The following is a 17,568-nucleotide window of genomic DNA, read 5'->3' on the forward strand; positions in this document are numbered from 1 at the left end:
TCACACCGAGGAGCCAAATAATGAAGTACTTAATGTTTTCCAGGCTTGTAAATATATTATATTGCAGGGCACATGCACCTTGTGTCCAATGAGAGGGTTTATTTACGAAGGCTGAAACTGGGACACAGGAATGCAGAGTGCGCCTCTGCTTTCACTTCCATTGTCAAGACTAGAAGAGCTTTTGAATAAAGCTGTAGAACTGCCTTCATAGTTCACCCCCCACTTAGGATTTACTGTTGCTCGGGTGTGTTCTTCCTTACTGAGTTAAGTTACCTATATGCTGGTGTAAGCTATTCTTTCCTTTTCACACTGCAGCTTCTGTATTTCATTTCATTTCCAGGAAGAAGATAATGTGCAACTACTTCGACATTTTGCTGAGAGACAGTCACACATGTTAAAGGACTTTGGAGAGCAACTTGAGTCAAGTATAAGTAAACTGAAAAATGATGTTGCTTTGATAGTTAAAAAGAAACGGGAGAGGCTAGGTTGCAGCAAACCATAAAGTCATTGTATGAAATAAAACAGTAGTGTTTCAGTATAATTGTAACTGCTAAAGCATATGTTGTTTTGTGTCACTACAAATTAAGAGCACAACTTATGTATTTACCAGACCCACCCTGGACACAGCCACAAGAGGGGAATAATCTAGTTCCAGGGTATGATCTGAAGGCAGTTGAGGCTGTCTCCTTGCTGAAGCTGAGCAGGTCAGGATCTGGTCAGTGCCTGGGTGGGTGACCCATGATGGAAGAAAGGTGGGGTAGAAATGTAAGAAAATAAGTAACAGTGCATGAGAGCATTAGAATGTGCTGGTCATTATGTACCATATATCTACAAAAGTGTTCCTAAGCTCCCTGTGTGTAAATTACTCCTGCTGTAACTCCTGAGAAGGAAGTAGATGGGAAACAGCTGTGGGTCTGCCAGTTCTGAACAGTTTCGGGCATTGTACTGTCTCTGTGGTAGGAGAGTGACAGTTCCATTGACCATTGTACTGTTCTTCTCACACTGACATAGGAGGAATTGTTCCATCAGGAATGTCTATACACTTTTTCAAATTTATGCACTAATGCCTTATTCAGAATAATCAGTGTTGGAATACTGATCAATATTTGGAAAAGTCGTTTGTTCTCTATGTTAGGACACTTCTCAATATAGGGGTGCCAAACGTGGCACAAGGGTTTTTGAGGGGGGAGGTAGTAGGTTATACTGCCATTTGGACACCAGGTACCATTTTGAACCAAGGTGGCGGACTTAAATGTGACTTTGGCATTACATTTATTGGTCTAGGTTTTCTGCCTCTTGAGGTGTTGTCACAAAATTCAAGTACAAGGGTTCCTGAGGTGCGGATGGCGTCTCTGTCACTGTTTGGGTGCTGGGCACAATTTTGTTCCAACTGCTGGACCAAAATATGACTTCACCTGATTTTTGGTGTTACGGGTCCAAACTCACAAACTGCACGAGCCATTTAAAAATCACAGTATTTTTTGGTTTCTAAAAATACCTGGGCAGCCCTGTGCACTTCCTGCTACTTAACTGAAAAACATTTGGGAATGTAATTGGGTTAGGGGTGATGCTTTGCTTCAGTTTTAGTAAAATTTTATTTTTTAAGCAGCGTGTCACATTATTTGGGATGGTGCAGTCATCACCTGGATGTCCTCTTAATGTTCCTTAAAATAGCCCCATGCTTTTGAAGGTAGCAATTTGTGGAGGGGAGGCTACAGCAGCTAAAAGGTAAAAGCAGAAAATCATTTACACAAAAGGGCCCTTGCTGTTATATGCAATACCCTTACAGCATCTTAGCTGTAATTTGGGCTTAAAGGAGGGACTTAACTTGTATTCTCGTTCCATTACATGGTCTACTAAAATTACAGTGGATTATTGCTTAAGGCATAGCTTATTCTAAGCACATTAGATAATGCTAATTAAAATGGTTGACTTTTAAGTACAGTGATCTGTGTTGAGTTAAACAGAAACCAAGCAAATTTGTAACCCTCTTTTATTACACTGAAAAATGAGAACAAAGGGAATTAAGTGCTAGAAATCTTTCTTCCTTTCACAACGACATATTTCCCCTGCCTTGAGGATGTCTCAGTACACAGGAAAGGAATGTTACCAATTCAAGCAAGAATATTACTACGCTCCCCTCCACCAAGCTCATATTGAAAAAACACTGCAGGCAGAGTCCAGCTAAGTACCATGAGACCTAACTTAAGCATAATGAATTGGTTCCATTAACAAGAGAACTATGTTTTATCAGAGAAATTGCAGTTGTCAAGGCGACGTGATCCCAGTCTATATGAGTGTAAATTACAGTATTAATCACGAGAAGGTATAGCAAGCTAGGGAAACCTGTCCGAAGGAATGCCTACGCAATTTACTGAAGACACCCTTTTGCTTTTTCAGTTTGCTTTCTCATTACTGATCTTCATAGGGAGTTAATTGGTTAAGGCACAGATTTTATAGTAAAGTCAGCTTTCACAATTCTGAATAAAAATACTGCAGTTGTAATTTGTTACTGATTTTTTTAGTTACCACAGCTAGTTCAGTCAAGCCCTTGAGTCTAAAAAGCACTATTATTTAGCACTATTAATAGTTTTCTTTTCAATTAACTATTGCTGTGCTACAGTGCGCATTTTCAGTAGTAAAAGTTCAGTCTTGCTTCCATTTTGAGCAACAATATGAAACATGTTTTCACATTACATAAGATTATGTCAGTATTTTATTAAATTTAGCAACCATTTGTAGCTGATCTTTTTGGTATACAAGTACCAGACAAAGATTTGTTGGTCATGCAGCCTTCAGGATGTTTTTTCTTGTTTCAGACTTCAGGCTGGCTAATGACAGAAAACTCAATTCCATGCTGCTTGAGCCTGTCAATAAGTTTTGTATTGGAGAATGCAGCCCCAGGAGAATAGACACCACCCCTGTAAAACAGCCACACATTTGGGGTTAGTGACATGTAGCTGCAAGCAAGCTTAACACTTATTATGAACAAATACTTACTGAAAATGGGATAGTTAAGTTCCACTCCCCCCTGTGAACCTTCAACAAATGTTTAAGTTAATTCATGAACTATGCATAGAAAAGCTTAATAATGTAACTGAGTGAAATACTTTGTTATAGTTTTTAATACTGAACTTGACAAGAAATTTTACTATTTCTTAATAAATATTGTGATTTACAAACCATTAAATGACCTAAAGCTTGCACCTTACGACATGAATTAAGGTCATTTGCAGATATAATGGCATTTATCACCCAAGCACTTTTTTACATGTTTGCAATAACTCAACTTGAGAGAAACTTTAATGCTTTTAATGCAAATGCTGGCTGACAAAATGAGAGAAAAGGAAGTTACTACACCATAGAACTGTGTAGTGCTTTCAATCACTTTGCTTACTTTCATGCTAATATATTATTTATTCAATTGTATCCCATCCTTCCTCCCAAAGAGTCCGGAATGGCAAACAAATGAAATGGTAAGAATACCAAGATTTTTTAAAAAGAAAGAAATCAGATACAGTACTATTACAGCCAAATAATTTAAAGGCTGCTAGGAACCCTGAAAGTGTAAGCTATTTCACATCAAGAAAATTAAGACTTACTTTTTAGGAAGAGAAGGCTTGTCCTTCAGAAGTGCCACAGCTGCCTGAACCATTGCAATGGGTGTAGCAACATAGCCAGCCTCTACAAAAATATGCGGGAGGGGAAAACGCTTCAATTACATTCATCATTTTGACTCTTGGGCTGGGGAGGTTTGTTTGGGGGGGGGTTGTTGCTGTTGGTTTTCTCTATCTTAATTTTAGAGCTTATGCGCTATGTGGAAATTGTTCAGCAAGGCTGTGTATTTTTTGACATTTTATTTATTGTTTATGACTACTTTTGTTATGTTGCAGTTATATACTTTTTCATGTTGTAAGCTGCCTTGAGTGTGGTTTGAACTGTGGACAGGCAGCATGCAAATAAAATTACTTCTGTTTCTATCATTTCTAGAATTACCTTTGATTCAAGATTAAACATCTCCCTAAACACTGGGCCAGTACCATCTAGCTAGCATCCCTCCCCACCCCCCCGGGCTGTAAATGTATGTACCGTTTGCTTAATTTTCAGCAAGTATATAAACTAAACATGTGACAGTAACACACACAATCTAAATCTCCCAATAACCTTATGAACAGTACATAAAGAAGTCATCTGCCCGTTTCAATCACAAATCACAGTACAGTGGTGCCCCGCAAGACGAATGCCTCGCAAGATGAAAACCCCGCTAGATGAAAGGGTTTTCCGTTTTTTGATGCGCTTCGCAAGACGATTTTCCCTATGGGCTTGCTTCCGTCTTGCGAGTCTTGCGATTTTTTTCGCTCCCCCCCCTTTTTCTAAGCCGCTAAGCTAAGCTGCTAATAGCCTTTTAGCCTCTAAGCCGCTAAGCCTTTAATAGCCGCTAAGCTTTTAATAGCCGCTAAACCGCTAATAGCGCTAATCCGCTAATAGGGTTGCTTCGCAAGACGAAAAAACCGCTAGACGAAGAGACTCACGGAACGGATTATTTTCGTCTTGCGAGGCACCACTGTATAATCAGAATCAAACAGCACCACTATGTGCTCAGCTAAATTGAAAGCATTTCATAAAAAGCAGCCAAACCTTCCTCAACAAGCCCCTAAATAGGAAGGGCATCTGAGCAAATCTTGTACAAAACCTATGACATGTGAAGGTATATTGTTATACACAATTTGCTATACCTGGTCCCTTTACTTGGGTGCAGATTTTAACATTTGGTTTGCCCAGCTGTAAATCATCTTGTGTTCTGTATCCCTCACCAAAAAAAGTCATTTCAAAGGATGACTGTTCCATCTGTAATTCAAAAGACAAGAAAGAAACAGCATCAAATCTCTAGGCAATGCCACAGTTTCTATCAAACACACATTACTGCTTATACCACTGAATTTCAGCTCAGTTTAACTACAGTGAACTACAACCAAAGTTGAGGGAGTAGTTTTGTGTACAAAAAAACCCACTGTAAAATGTTATGCAAAATAAGCCAGTTATTTGAATACAGTGCGACTTGCACTGCAAAAAGTGTGGTATTTACCACCCATAAAATATATTTGAGGTTCCAGATTGTCTTTGCTATAATCCAATCCAGCACTCTTATATTGTCATTTAACCTTCATGAAGTTAAAATTATCTCAGTGGTCCTGCCACAAGTTTTGTCTCAAATATTGCTTTTAAGCTAGTTTCTGAATAAGAAACTGCCAAAGTAGGTAGAAAAGGTTCACAGTCTGAATAGATACGGGTTTCAGATTTAAACTGAGATTTTTTCCCAGTCAACTTTCATTGAAGACTGTAAGCACTGGATCCAACACAAGGAAAGATTCACCGCACACACACTCACCCAACATACACACCACAAAATTTCACAAGCTGTTGAACAACAAGGGAAGGCCAGAATAGCACAAGCAAGATAGGTCCACTTCAAACAAGGTAGGAAAACAAACTGTCACCCCAAGAAAAGGGTGGGTCAAAGATTCTGTTGGAGTGATGCCATTTTCCTGCCTTCAAGCAACAGGAGGACTACTGTTCACTTGTTCTCCTAGTGCTCACCTGAGAACTTATTGCTATACATGGGTTAAACATGTCTGCTGAACGTTTACTTCAATATTCACAGTGTCCCAATATTAGAACAGTAAGCCCTCAACTTAAGCACATTAAACTTGTGCATATTCAGCTTTATGCATTTGGCAAAATAATTATTAAAAAATGAAAAGGGTGCAGCGTTGGAAAAAATGACTTTGACAATCCCACCCACCATTGAACTCTATGGGTTTTGACTGTACACTATTTTGGCTTCATGCGTGATCCTTGGAATGTAACCTCAGCGTAAACTGTGGGCTTATTATACTCCACATCAGAGTACCCATCATCCCTTTCCTTTACCCATTCCGCTTGAAAGACCCCAAGATGCCTCCTCCTCCACAATTTTCCCAGTATTTAATCTACAATCTCACATAGAATTAAGGAATTTTCCATTGCTGCAATTAGTAAGCTAGTCCTGTGACACTGTAATTATGTAGAAAACGGTCACATCACAAATACAATTGCCTAAGAACAAAAGTCGTTACCTGTTTTTCTGTTGGTCCTTCCTTTGTGAAATGTCCCCCAGAAAAAAATTCGGGATACTGAAATAAGACAAGCCATAATAAATTCCAGAATAACAGAAAAAAATCAAACTTCCGAAGTATTTAAAACAAAACCTACTTTTAGTAGGAGCTTTCTTCCAAAGTTGAATTTCACAAGCATTAAAAATAAAAGGCCAGCAAACATTAGCTTAATAACAGTTCCAAGACCACCCACAGTCGCGTAAGCAGCATACTGCACCTGAAAAGAAAAATTTTATATCAATGAAAACCTGACAGTTTATGTATAAACTGTTCCAGAAAACAGAATACAGATCTTAAAGAACAACAATTCACAAACAACCAAGCCTTGCTTAGGTGACAAAGAATAAATCCAGAAATAGGCTAGATATGATTGCTAGCTTTAACTGTGGGCACTGTAAAAGCAGCTGGAGGCATTAAAAGAAATACAATTTTCTTTTAGTACTACTATTACAGTAACACAAATACGTTGTCATGTGGCACTATTGCAGAAGGAGTGATGACAGCCTTGCTGTTTGACACTTTTTCCCATTTCAGAGAGCTACATGAATATTCCCACATAAGTGGCAGTGGTGACAGACATTCAGCAGTAATAAGATTTCCCAGAAGCTCATAAAGTAGCACAGGCCTGCAATCTTTGCAGTGTTAGGCACATGAATTCAATATGATTTCCCCTCAGGCACCTATGCATATTATTGCAAGTTTCACATTATCAGATTCAAAGATTTCACTGATGATAGGACATTCTTTAAAATAGATGTTGAAGCAAACTTACAGGTGTTTCTTTCAGGTCTGTGAGCAAATAGTGCTGAGTTCGTTTTACTACAGAGACATCTGATCCCATGAACGGAATGGAATATTGTTTAAGTTCGTTACTGTAAAACAATGCACCTCTGCAAAAACAGAAGCAAAGGCAATTAAAACAAAGCTTGGCAAAGTGTGTTTGAGACAAGGCACTATCTAAAACCTGTCCTTTCAAGCACACAAATCTGTATAAAGAAATTCTACCAGAATGCTTCCTTTCAGGAAAATGTAAGGCACCTACAATTTTCCTTACCTTACATTCCTTCTGGAAACATCTTCTGAGCTATGTAAACAATAAATTCTAATCCACAAAAGTAGTATACCTTCTCTTAAGCTTTCTTCCAGTCACTGGAAGGGGTTTGTGTCCTATTTGCCTTCGAATTTTTTTCAGACTGCCTTGATCTGCAAAGCCATGTATAGCTGATTTCCAGGTCCCATCATGAATGCAGGAACCCTGTTAAAATGTTACGTTAATTCAATATACTATACTCACAACACACCTATACCATTAGCCACAATAATGAAAACATACCTTACTTATACACCTGATTCAGTGACTAAATCAAAGTATAGCTGAAAGCTATATACTTGATCCCAAGTATGACCATTTTCTCACTTCACCTCTCCTTCTCCCCTCCCAAAGATTAGTGTGTCTGCTCCTATGGCATTTATCGTCTGCTGCAGGAAGCAGGAGTGTGAGTGCATTCTAGTGATGTCTAGACTAATCTGGCATTAGTTTTCTCTGGTGGCTAGCTGTGTGAAGCACTAATGAGAACACAGCATGTATGTCTGCAGGATTTTCACCCCACAAAAACCGTTTGCATAGACAGAAAGTAACCTGTTTCTGCTCAAAGATGTGTCTTACTAGACTGGGCTGAGTTTAATATTGCATCTACACCTCCTCCAACAGTGTTATAAAATATTGTTATTGTCCGCGCCTTCCCCAATCACTTATTTTTAACAAATGTTACGTAGCTATCTACCCAACATCAGCAATAAAGCAATTTCTTACCACCTAACCTTACCAAAGCAGAAAGCATATGCTTAGGTAAGGCTATCAAACTGGTATTGTATTACTCGAGTACTAGAAGCGCTATAACAGAACAAGCATTAAAGAGTGATGTTCTTCTGTCTGACAGTTTTGTAGGCTACCACTACCAATACAACAGCCAATGTAATAATTTATTTTTATATTGTCTATATGATAAGTACCTACAATAAACTTAGCTAATCAAGAAATCAACCAACCTCTGGTCCAGATTTTACAGTCAGGAAACTTTCAACTGCAGTTAATGTACCTTTTTGGGGGGGGGGAGAGAGAATTAATCATTAAGTGTGGTTTAACAAAGAATTAAACAGCAGTTTATACTCAGGCTGTCATGGCATCAGATAAATGAATATACCAGAACACATTGGAAATCCTGTACTGAGAAGCAACAGCTTGCTTATCATTTCATTTGAGATTCTATCAGTACTGAACCTGCCACCTTGTTTTAAGTCACACACAACCTATTTTAATGATAGTATTTCCAGAATTATGCAACTTCTAATCAAGTACACTTTAGACGTTGGAAAAATCTCCATAGGCCGTAACAAGCTCTGTTTCTACTTGGGATGTATGCAAGCAGCTCACTACAGAAATGAAGCAGTCTGTGTTATTTCTACATCCCTTTCTAGCTCCGTACTCCATTCCATTAAGGAACATAAGCTCCAAGTTTTTGTTTTTTGCTAATGCAGCAGAAAGACTGACTGATGTACATTATTTTAAGATGATGGTAACTGAAGATATTTATAACTGCATAGCTTAATACAGCAGAATTCTGGTAACTATAACAAATATTTTGTAGCAACATCAGTCCTTGTGAAGAATTACAGAAGAAGCAGAATGCAGAGCATATTATTGTTCCTAACCACTCAAATATCATTTTAACACTCCACAAGGAAAATAATTTCTGCACCACATATCAAAATTGTGATTAAGTTTAAGAGTCACCTTTCAAAGAGTTTCTGGTGTACAATACTCCCATATCTGCTGGGATAGAGTCAAAGCCACAGCTTCCAATAATATATACTCCTTTTTCTGCAGCTTTGTCATTGTAATTCAGATACATTCCTTCCAGGAACTGAAAGAAATGAAACCACATTGTACTGAAAAATAGATAATATTCTATCTCAATGTTCAAGCAAAGATGATAACTTTCATAGCTGTGTCACTGGCACTATATTCAGTGGCTGATGCTCCATTTTGCAACATTACAGAAGGTTATTATATTATTATCAAAACATTTATTAAGATGGGTGACAGGGAGGGGGACCCACCACAAGCAAACTCAACATCGCTGACTGCTGATGCTTAGGATGGTGCAGGAGCTGCTATTCAATGGCAGTATCACAAAGTTGGACACAAAAAATAAAATTCTTGCATGATGGTAAGATGTGCAAATATGAATAATGTCTTAATACAATTGCGAAGCTGGCTTGTTTTCTCAGTTTCTCATACCTGAGGCTCTCCACTGATGTCAATACAGCTTGTACCATTCTCAACACAAGCTTTCACCACAGGCTCACCAAAAAACCTGTACTGTAAGAAGAAATAAAGCAATTACTACTTTAATAAATTATACTCTGCTACTTTAATAAAGTCAGTAAGTTATCTCACTATGTTTACATATTTGAAGAAGGTTATGTCAAGCAATTTTAATTTCTAATGAAATTTTAATCAATAAACACAATGATTAAAACTATTTAACTAGCATTCGGATTTTAAGAAACATCTCCCTCTGCCTGCAATCCTTTCCTACCTCCTCTACCACAACTACAGCATGCACGTTTCAGTTATTAACCTTTGCTCTAGATTTAATAAGCTGGCAGAACTTTGCAACTGAGAATGAAGCAACAATGCCTTCCTCTTCATCTGCCTTCCCACAGCCTTACCACACACAGCTGCAAAAGGCACTGTTTTGGGGGAAAGCAGCAGCATATTTTCCACATACAGCGATTTATCAGCTATTTGCTTTACTTAATAACTGCAAGTATAATTAGTATAAACAGAGGGAAATTAATTATGACAAGAATTATTTAGATGGTCACTATACACACTGGGTTAAGAGTCAAGAAACAAACTGAACTGGTTCAGCTCCTATTATTAATACAGTCTTGTACATTTTACAATGGCCTCGAAGGACTGCCAGGCCCTTCTTGCTGATTTCTAAGCTTGCAAATATGTAGTGGTGGAATGGTGAAACTAGGAATCACTCTGCCCACATTCAAACCTATTTAATGAAGTTACTTCACCGTCTTAATATCTGCTAGTGAGGGCTGGGCATAAGCCTATTTCACAAGGTCAAACTAGAATAATCCCTCATTTTATGCACATCTGACTTGCACAATTTCAACCATTGTAGCTGATGGTGGGCTGAGTGAAATCACGCAAGTCAAGTTCCAAGCAAAGCAGAAAGCTTAAAAGCTTTTCTCACATCAGGCTTACTTGGGTTACCTGGCACAGAAAGAGATTTTAAGCTTTCTGCCTGGCTTGCTGGGAAAGGCCTGCCGGGCGTGCAGGCTGCCTCTAGGATGCAAAATCTTGCATGAACAACTAGCCTTCCAGAGCCAGCACATAGAACGGGTCTTGTCCAGCAAGCATGGCAGAGAGTTTGAAAGCTCTTTTCACACTGAATAACCCAAGCACTCTGGCATAAAAAGAGCTTTAAGCACTTGGCCTTGCTTGCTGGGCAAGACCTGCTCAGTGTGCAGGCTCTGGGAGTACTGGGGGTGCGCTCTCTCTCCCTCTCACCTGATAGCTGTGGGGCAGCTCCGCGAGTTTGACTACACACAATTTTTGCCTACACATATAACCCTTGGAACTGACTCCTTGTGTAAACTGAGAGATTACTGTACTTCAAATGCCAAACAACACTGTCAAATTACAACCCTTTTTGATAACAACTGCCTCATAATTATTTTTAATATCTGATCACCACTATAGAAGAGCGATACAAATATTATAAATTAATAAGTAAAAATATAGGATTAATATATGCCTTTGTTTCACAATGGCAGACAGCAGAGATACCCCTTTAACTTTTATTCATCCAGAAAATATTTTGATTGACATACTTTGAAAAGATTTCTTTTTCAATGTTTGCTAAGGTAATAAAAATATTGCAATATATTGAATCTTCATTTTTAAAGCTTTTAGTACCATGGAAACTTTTTACTTATTCATTTTCCAAAAGAGGAAAATACTTACTGGGCCTACACAGTTCAGAACAATAGCAGCTTGTTTAGCCATATTAGCAAGAGAGGATGGATCACTGACATCACACAGTATTATGCCAACTTCTGACTTCAGCTCTGTCTTTCCTGAAAATGTAAAAGAGGAATGTTATAAAAGAAGCCTGGAACTGTATAATAATTGCTCTCTAATATACACATTGCTTTTTCTTAACCTTCATTATTTAGTTATGAATTATTAGATGAATGGATCAAACACAGGTCATTTTAAAATCCTTTATTTTTTTCAACTACAGTACACTTGCAAAATAGGTTACTTTGTTCTGATACGAATTCAAACATCCACCCCCCAAATATGCTTTTTCAGTATAAAACAACTATGCAAATCGGAAGATGGGACTTCTTGCCACAAAAGATGACCAGAAAAATCTCAAGAAATTATTGAAAACTATTTAAGAGAAATACAATGCAGCAAGTCAACCATGTAAGTGCGTGTCACAAGATTATCACTATGACATTTTATTTTAGCCATTGGCTTAGAACGAGCAACAACTCTGGTTTTAAAGATCAGTTTCAATAGGGTTTCCCCCCTTACACACGTTTTAACTTAGCAACCTCAGCACCACACAACCTTTTTCCAAGACTGCATTTATTCATGCAATATCAGAACCAATACATTTTCCCAGCCCCAGAAAGCCTTGGGCTATAAAGCAGAAGAATGCAACAAGTGTCAACTGAAACACATTAATGAACCAACAAGCATTTTCACAATAAAAATTGTGTGGGCTAAGAAATCTGAAACAATGCTCAACTCAGTTATACCGACCAAGCGTGGGAACCTCTAACTAGAAAAGGCTAGCATATACAAGTCAGGACAAAGTAACAATTAATAGTTGGAGAAGCACAATGTCTGAAACAGCAACAACTAAAGAACTCACACTGTCACAAAATGACAAAGAACACAGAAAAAGCTGACATTTCAAACAAGAAATGGGCCCGTGTATGCAACTAACATAGTGATACAAGGCACCAATACACTGCGGAGGATGTTTGGATGTAGCAGAGGTGCCTCTCCACTTAGCTCTGCCTGACTCCATTGGTTGGGGGGGGGGGGGGGGCTTCCACAACTGCAGAGGTCTTTATCAAAACCATGGCTGGGCAGAAATCACTGCTAGCACCAACAAGTAGAACCCCCGAAACAAACTTTTCTAGAGTGGGAAAGAGGACCGGTTGTGCTGGCCAATGATCCACTAGATTTTAAGCTGGTCCAGCTACAGGCAATAGACCTTACCTGTGCCCAACTGAAATGCCTGCCTAAAGACAACAGAGGAAAACATGTAATGAAACTGCTTCTGCCCTTGCGAACATAAGTAGCAGAACCGCAGAAGTGGTAATGGCTTTGCAGCCAGTCCAGTCCTGCTGCTCCCAGATGGGTGCTAGAATTGTTCCCTGAAGCTACAATTTTAAGTCATGGAAACATTCCAGTTGTTAGTCAGGAAAAAAGGAAACAAAAACCCTTTGCAGTGAAAAATATTGCAGTGAAACAGCACCATCCACCTGGGTTTGGCAAACTTGGGTTAAATATCCCCCTCTTCTATGGCCATAGCACAAATTCTTGGTTCCACAGTGCAAGCCTAATCCCCAGGTAAAATGGGTGGCAGAGGTTAGCACATTATGTATCTTCCCATCACCCCAGTTGCCAGCCATAAATGAGCATAAATTATTATTATCAAGCATATTTATCCTACTCTCTTGATGCCAGAGTGGCTTGCAAAGAAAAGTCAGTCCTTGCCCTCAGGCTCGCAATCAAAGAGACATGACACAACAGGAAAAGGGGCTGGGAAGGAGTAGGAAAAAAGCAAGCTCAGGCAATAATTCTTAGTTACAGAGACCCTGCAATGAGCAGCAAGAATTGAAAAATTTGGCAAGGAGTCAAACGCTGCTGTTCTTTCAGCAGAGCTGATGGAGAGGATCTGCAGTTACACTTCCCCCTCTCTCTCACAGCCTGACAGACAGTTGGGGGAGGGAAGTTGCTGTTTATTTAGGAGCTGACGAGAACACTGTGCAGTCCCATCTCTTCCTTTCCTATAGCCTGATGGGCTTACCCTGGAGTAACAATTTACATAGGCTGAGAAAGCTATGCTGGAGTAAGGAAAGCTGGCGTGGAAGGCACAAAGGAGTGTGTTAAGGGTGGAAAATTGCAAAGCATCCTAACTCATTTGGTCTCGCTCATAGAGCTTGGAGCTTGAGCTCAGTGTAACTTACAGCACCAAAAATAAAGCTGCAACTAATTCACTCCACAAAAATCTAAGAGTAAGGCTTACCCTGCCCACACCCGTGCTAGAAGCAGTTAGGAAACAGCTTAATTTACACAGGAGATTGTTGGGGGTTAGGGTCGCCCTGCCAATTCCCTTCTGCAAACAATGGCAACTTCCCAGCTAAAGTTGCTGTGAGAATAAGCACAATAAAAACTGTAAAGCCCTTTGGACTTGGAAGGGTTATTATCTAGATCAGATTTGTAATAGTCTGCTATCATCACCCCTGCCCTTAAATGGGATGGAAATCCTCCTGCTTGCTTGAACTCGGGAGAGGACAGCTGCACAGTGATATGCTCCCTACTCACTCACCTGCCCTGGATCAGTAAGATGGGAGGAACCACCACTCGTTCACATAGCTCCAAAAGAGAATTAGGCCTATCCTGCATGGGCCCATCCTGTCTATCAGCAACTACTGGTCATGACCAGGGCCATAGAAGGGGGTGGTGAGGTGGGGCCCCGCCAGGGGCGCAGGTGATGGGGGGCACAAAATCAGCTAAAAATATGTTCATAAATACAAATATTGATTATTGCCTCATAAGAAATGGTTTTAAATAGAGAGTGAACTGAATTTGGGGGTTGGAGGAAAGGCGAAAAGAAGAGCTAATTTGTCAATGGGTAGGGGGCGCAATCTGGATGGTTCTGCCAGGGGCGCAAGATCACCTAGCTACGGTTCTGGTTGTGACAGCTGAATGTCATGGCTCTATGCTTGTGGGCTTCTGCACTCACCTGTCAGGCCACTGCAGAGAAACAAGATGCAGCCAGACTAGGTGGTCCTTTGGTCTGGTCTAGCAGGGCTCTTCCCCGCGCCTGACAGGCTGCTGACATGGGCAACCTGGCCGTTTTGCAGGGAGCAGCCTACCCCCAGTGGGGTCCACACTTTTTTCAAAGAGGGCCAGATTTGATGAAGTGAAGGGCTATAAGGGCCAACCAAAGGTTTTTTTTTAGTATTGAAGTTGCTGAGCTTTTTTATGATTTTACCCCAAGTCCTTGAGCTTTTTTTAGGGTTGGAGTTGTTGAGTTTTTCTGGATTTTACCCCGGGAAATAAACTGCGACAAGGGGCCGGATTAAACCGACCGGCGGGCCGGATTAGGCCCCCCGAAACGGACTTTGGACATGCCTGCACTAGGAACACCCTTATCGCTCGCTCCCTTCCACCACCCTGGAGAGAAGCAATCGGGCTAAGCTGAGGGTCCGGGGCCACGTCGCTGGCTTAATGTCTCACGTCGCCATCCTGGGCGCGCTCTCTCTCTCTCTCGCTTGAACGCGGCAGGGCTTGACTCCGAGAAGGGCAACCTGGAGCGACGCCTCCCCTGACTCCGCTTCTCATTTTGAGGGAAAGCAGCAGCAGCCCTTGGGCCAAGCAGAGCAAACCACCCCCCACTCGCACGCCCCCTTACCCAGCTTCTCGGCCGCCTTATCGACCGCCGCCTGCAGCTTCTCTCGGTTCCTGCCGGCCACGGCCCAGCGCAGCGAGCCACGGAGCTCATCCTCGCCGGCCACCCGCGCCACCTCCTGGACCACGTACTGCCCCGTGAAGCCCGACGCCCCGAACACCACCACCTCGAAAGGCCGCCCGGTCGCCATGGGGACGCGAAGAAGGCGCCGCGCTCAGACAGCGCGAGGCGAAGAAGCGGAGAGGCGCTGCGCAACGGCTGGCAACCCTCGACTGCCGATGGGAGGGGGCGGGGCCGCGGACAACGGTCCCTGCTCGCGCCAGCCTCACGTGACCAATACCCGCCTCCAGCGCCCCGCCCACCCCCGGCTCCGCCGTGAGAGGCCCCCTCCCCCAGCACGCTTCAAGCGCAGCGCCTCCGCCAGTCTCGGCTGGTCCTGGCTGTTTCCTTCCACACCCGTCGCTGCCACGCCCCGTGAGGCCTGTTTTCAGGAGGCGGGAGTGGATTGGCAGAGTCTCATTCTCCACGCGTTGGGAGGCGATGTGCGTGCTCGTGCCCGAGCCGCATGGTTACAAATCCTCGCCAGCCTAGCCGCGAAATGGAGGATGATAGGCAAAAGGGCTGCATGTTGGGCTCGAAGCAAGAGCTGCGCTTCCTGAGGGCAATAACAGTAATAATAATAAAGTACATTCACAACAGCTGTTCTCGTCTCTTGGGGACCCTCTACAGGAAACACCTCGGGAAATATGGGCTTAAACTGTCAACATTTTCCTTTTTTTAAGGGGAAATTCCCTTATTCCGAATAGGATTCCTCGCAAGAAAAGGGGAAAGGTTGACAGCTATGGCTAAAAGCTAATGCACAAATAGGCAGCCATGCTTGGGTGTATGGTACAGAAAGTGTGCCCAAGGGCCATGTCTAGACTAGAGCCATGTTACAAGTTGTCTTGGAATTAGGCCCACGTGGGCAGTAATTGGGTGCGAAGCAGCAGGCCAGATAAAGACTTCTGTAAAATGAAGTATTGGACCACATATAATACCAGGGTGTATCATGGGATTCAGCCTCCCAGTCATGGGGGGGTGTATGCTTGGGATAGCCCAAAACATCTTTGGTGGAGGGGTGCAATCTCTCTGGCGCTTACTTAACTGACACGGGGACAGCAAACTCAGTAACAAGCTGGGACAGACAGCATTAGCCTAATTTACCTTACACACTGCTTCAGTAGCTTGTGTTTGTGAAGTAGTTTATAAATCTGCAAATCATTTGTGTAGCAAATTTTTCCATTTAATTATTTCCAAAAATCCCGTCTAGAGGATTTCCCCCCAAAAAGCACACATCTAGGGGGTTCTGTGTCTGCTAAAGGTAAAGGTAAAGGGACCCCGGACCATTAGGTCCAGTCGTGACCAACTCTGGGGTTGCGGCGCTCATCTCGCTTTATTGGCCGATGGAGCTGGCGTACAGCTTCCGGGTCATGTGGCCAGCATGACTAAGCCGCTTCTGGTGAACCAGAGCAGCTCACGGAAATGCCGTTTACCTTTCCATCGGAGCGGTACCTATTTATCTACTTGCACTTTGACGTGCTTTCGAACTGCTAGGTTGGCAGGAGCAGGGACCGAGCAACAGGAGCTCACCCCGTCACAGGGATTCAAACCACTAACCTCCTGATTGGCAAGCCTAGGCTCTGTGGTTTAACCCACAGCGCCACCCGCATCCCCTCTGTGTCTGCTACTCATGTTTATAATAATTTCTTCAATAACACAACAATACAGTAAAATACTGTACTCCTACATGAGATTATCCACTTTGCAGGAGTAGTATCCTCTCTACAGCCATGGTCCAGTGATCATATTCTCAGTGAGAGGAGGATAGAGTATTAGTAATCTGCCCAATATGATATTCTCTTTACTGCTGCAGATTTCAAGGGCAGAGAAGCATGACAGAAACTGCACACTTATAACCTTGCACTCATTTTTTTCCAGAATAAAAAACGCAATTGCATTCTAAAGTGCTTTTAAAATCTTGAGCCAAAGAAGTCAAATTCTAAATCAGTGTAAACAAAACATTATTTCAGGGGTAAGTGCAACGTACTGATACATCCGCCATGCATCTGAAAGTCCAAAGAAGTTTCACAGTAGTGTTCTTGGGATGAGTTTCAAAATGTAAAAGACTAATTAACTACAATGTTAGGGGTAACGTCTTTATATTTAATAAGGTGGTGGTGCAACGAATTACAGCCCATGGATATGTGGGAAGTGCGTGGGTTGCTGTAGAGATTTACATTACAAAGCTGTCAGTAGGTTAACTATCAGTTGCCAAGTTTCACTTTGGAATGGCCTGTTCCTTCAGACAATTTAGAAAGATTTAAGGGAATTATTTGCTTTAATTATAGAACCCCCAGCAACAAGATTACATGAAATTCTGCCAGGAAAGAGTGTAACTTTCAATGGAAAGGAATACTTTATGGGACTTTATGCTGACAGTATTGTTTTATATACATCAGACCCAGTTATTGCTAGAAGGTATAGAATTGAAGATGTTTTTCAAATGTCTCTCAACTTAAGGTAAATTTTCAAAAATTGGAAGTAATGTTCTTTCATATTCCCCTGCAACTTTAGGAAATCTCCCAACATTTTACCAATAGCTAGAAAAAGTTTCAGGTATTCAGATT

The 17,568-nt window shown here is 41.5% G+C and overlaps 2 protein-coding genes across 2 annotated transcripts in view; one reads left to right on the top strand and one right to left on the bottom strand.

Annotated features, from left to right (window-relative positions):
• LOC114593412 (kinesin-like protein KIF28) overlaps window positions 1–3,983 on the top strand; it is a 28,843-nt gene extending 24,860 nt beyond the window's left edge. Inside the window, exon 23 of the mRNA XM_028721747.2 lies at window positions 341–3,983. Within this exon, the coding sequence (XP_028577580.2) occupies window positions 341–502 (162 nt within the window). The 3' untranslated portion in view covers window positions 503–3,983. The remainder of the gene's footprint in view (window positions 1–340) is intronic.
• On the bottom strand, window positions 1,977–15,216 carry SCCPDH (saccharopine dehydrogenase (putative)). Its single transcript, XM_028724173.2, has 12 exons — window positions 14,906–15,216; window positions 11,206–11,318; window positions 9,457–9,537; window positions 8,950–9,079; window positions 8,205–8,254; window positions 7,280–7,410; window positions 6,928–7,045; window positions 6,253–6,372; window positions 6,117–6,173; window positions 4,737–4,848; window positions 3,603–3,684; window positions 1,977–2,921 (listed from the first exon to the last, which is right to left on the bottom strand). Exons 1-12 carry the CDS (start codon window positions 15,090–15,092, stop codon window positions 2,816–2,818), a joined length of 1,287 nt encoding a protein of 428 aa, XP_028580006.1. The 5' UTR covers window positions 15,093–15,216; the 3' UTR covers window positions 1,977–2,815.
• Window positions 15,217–17,568: the final 2,352 nt, after the last annotated feature.

This window comes from Podarcis muralis, chromosome 3, assembly GCF_964188315.1.
Source record: "Podarcis muralis chromosome 3, rPodMur119.hap1.1, whole genome shotgun sequence".
Taxonomy (NCBI): Eukaryota; Metazoa; Chordata; class Lepidosauria; order Squamata; family Lacertidae; genus Podarcis; species Podarcis muralis.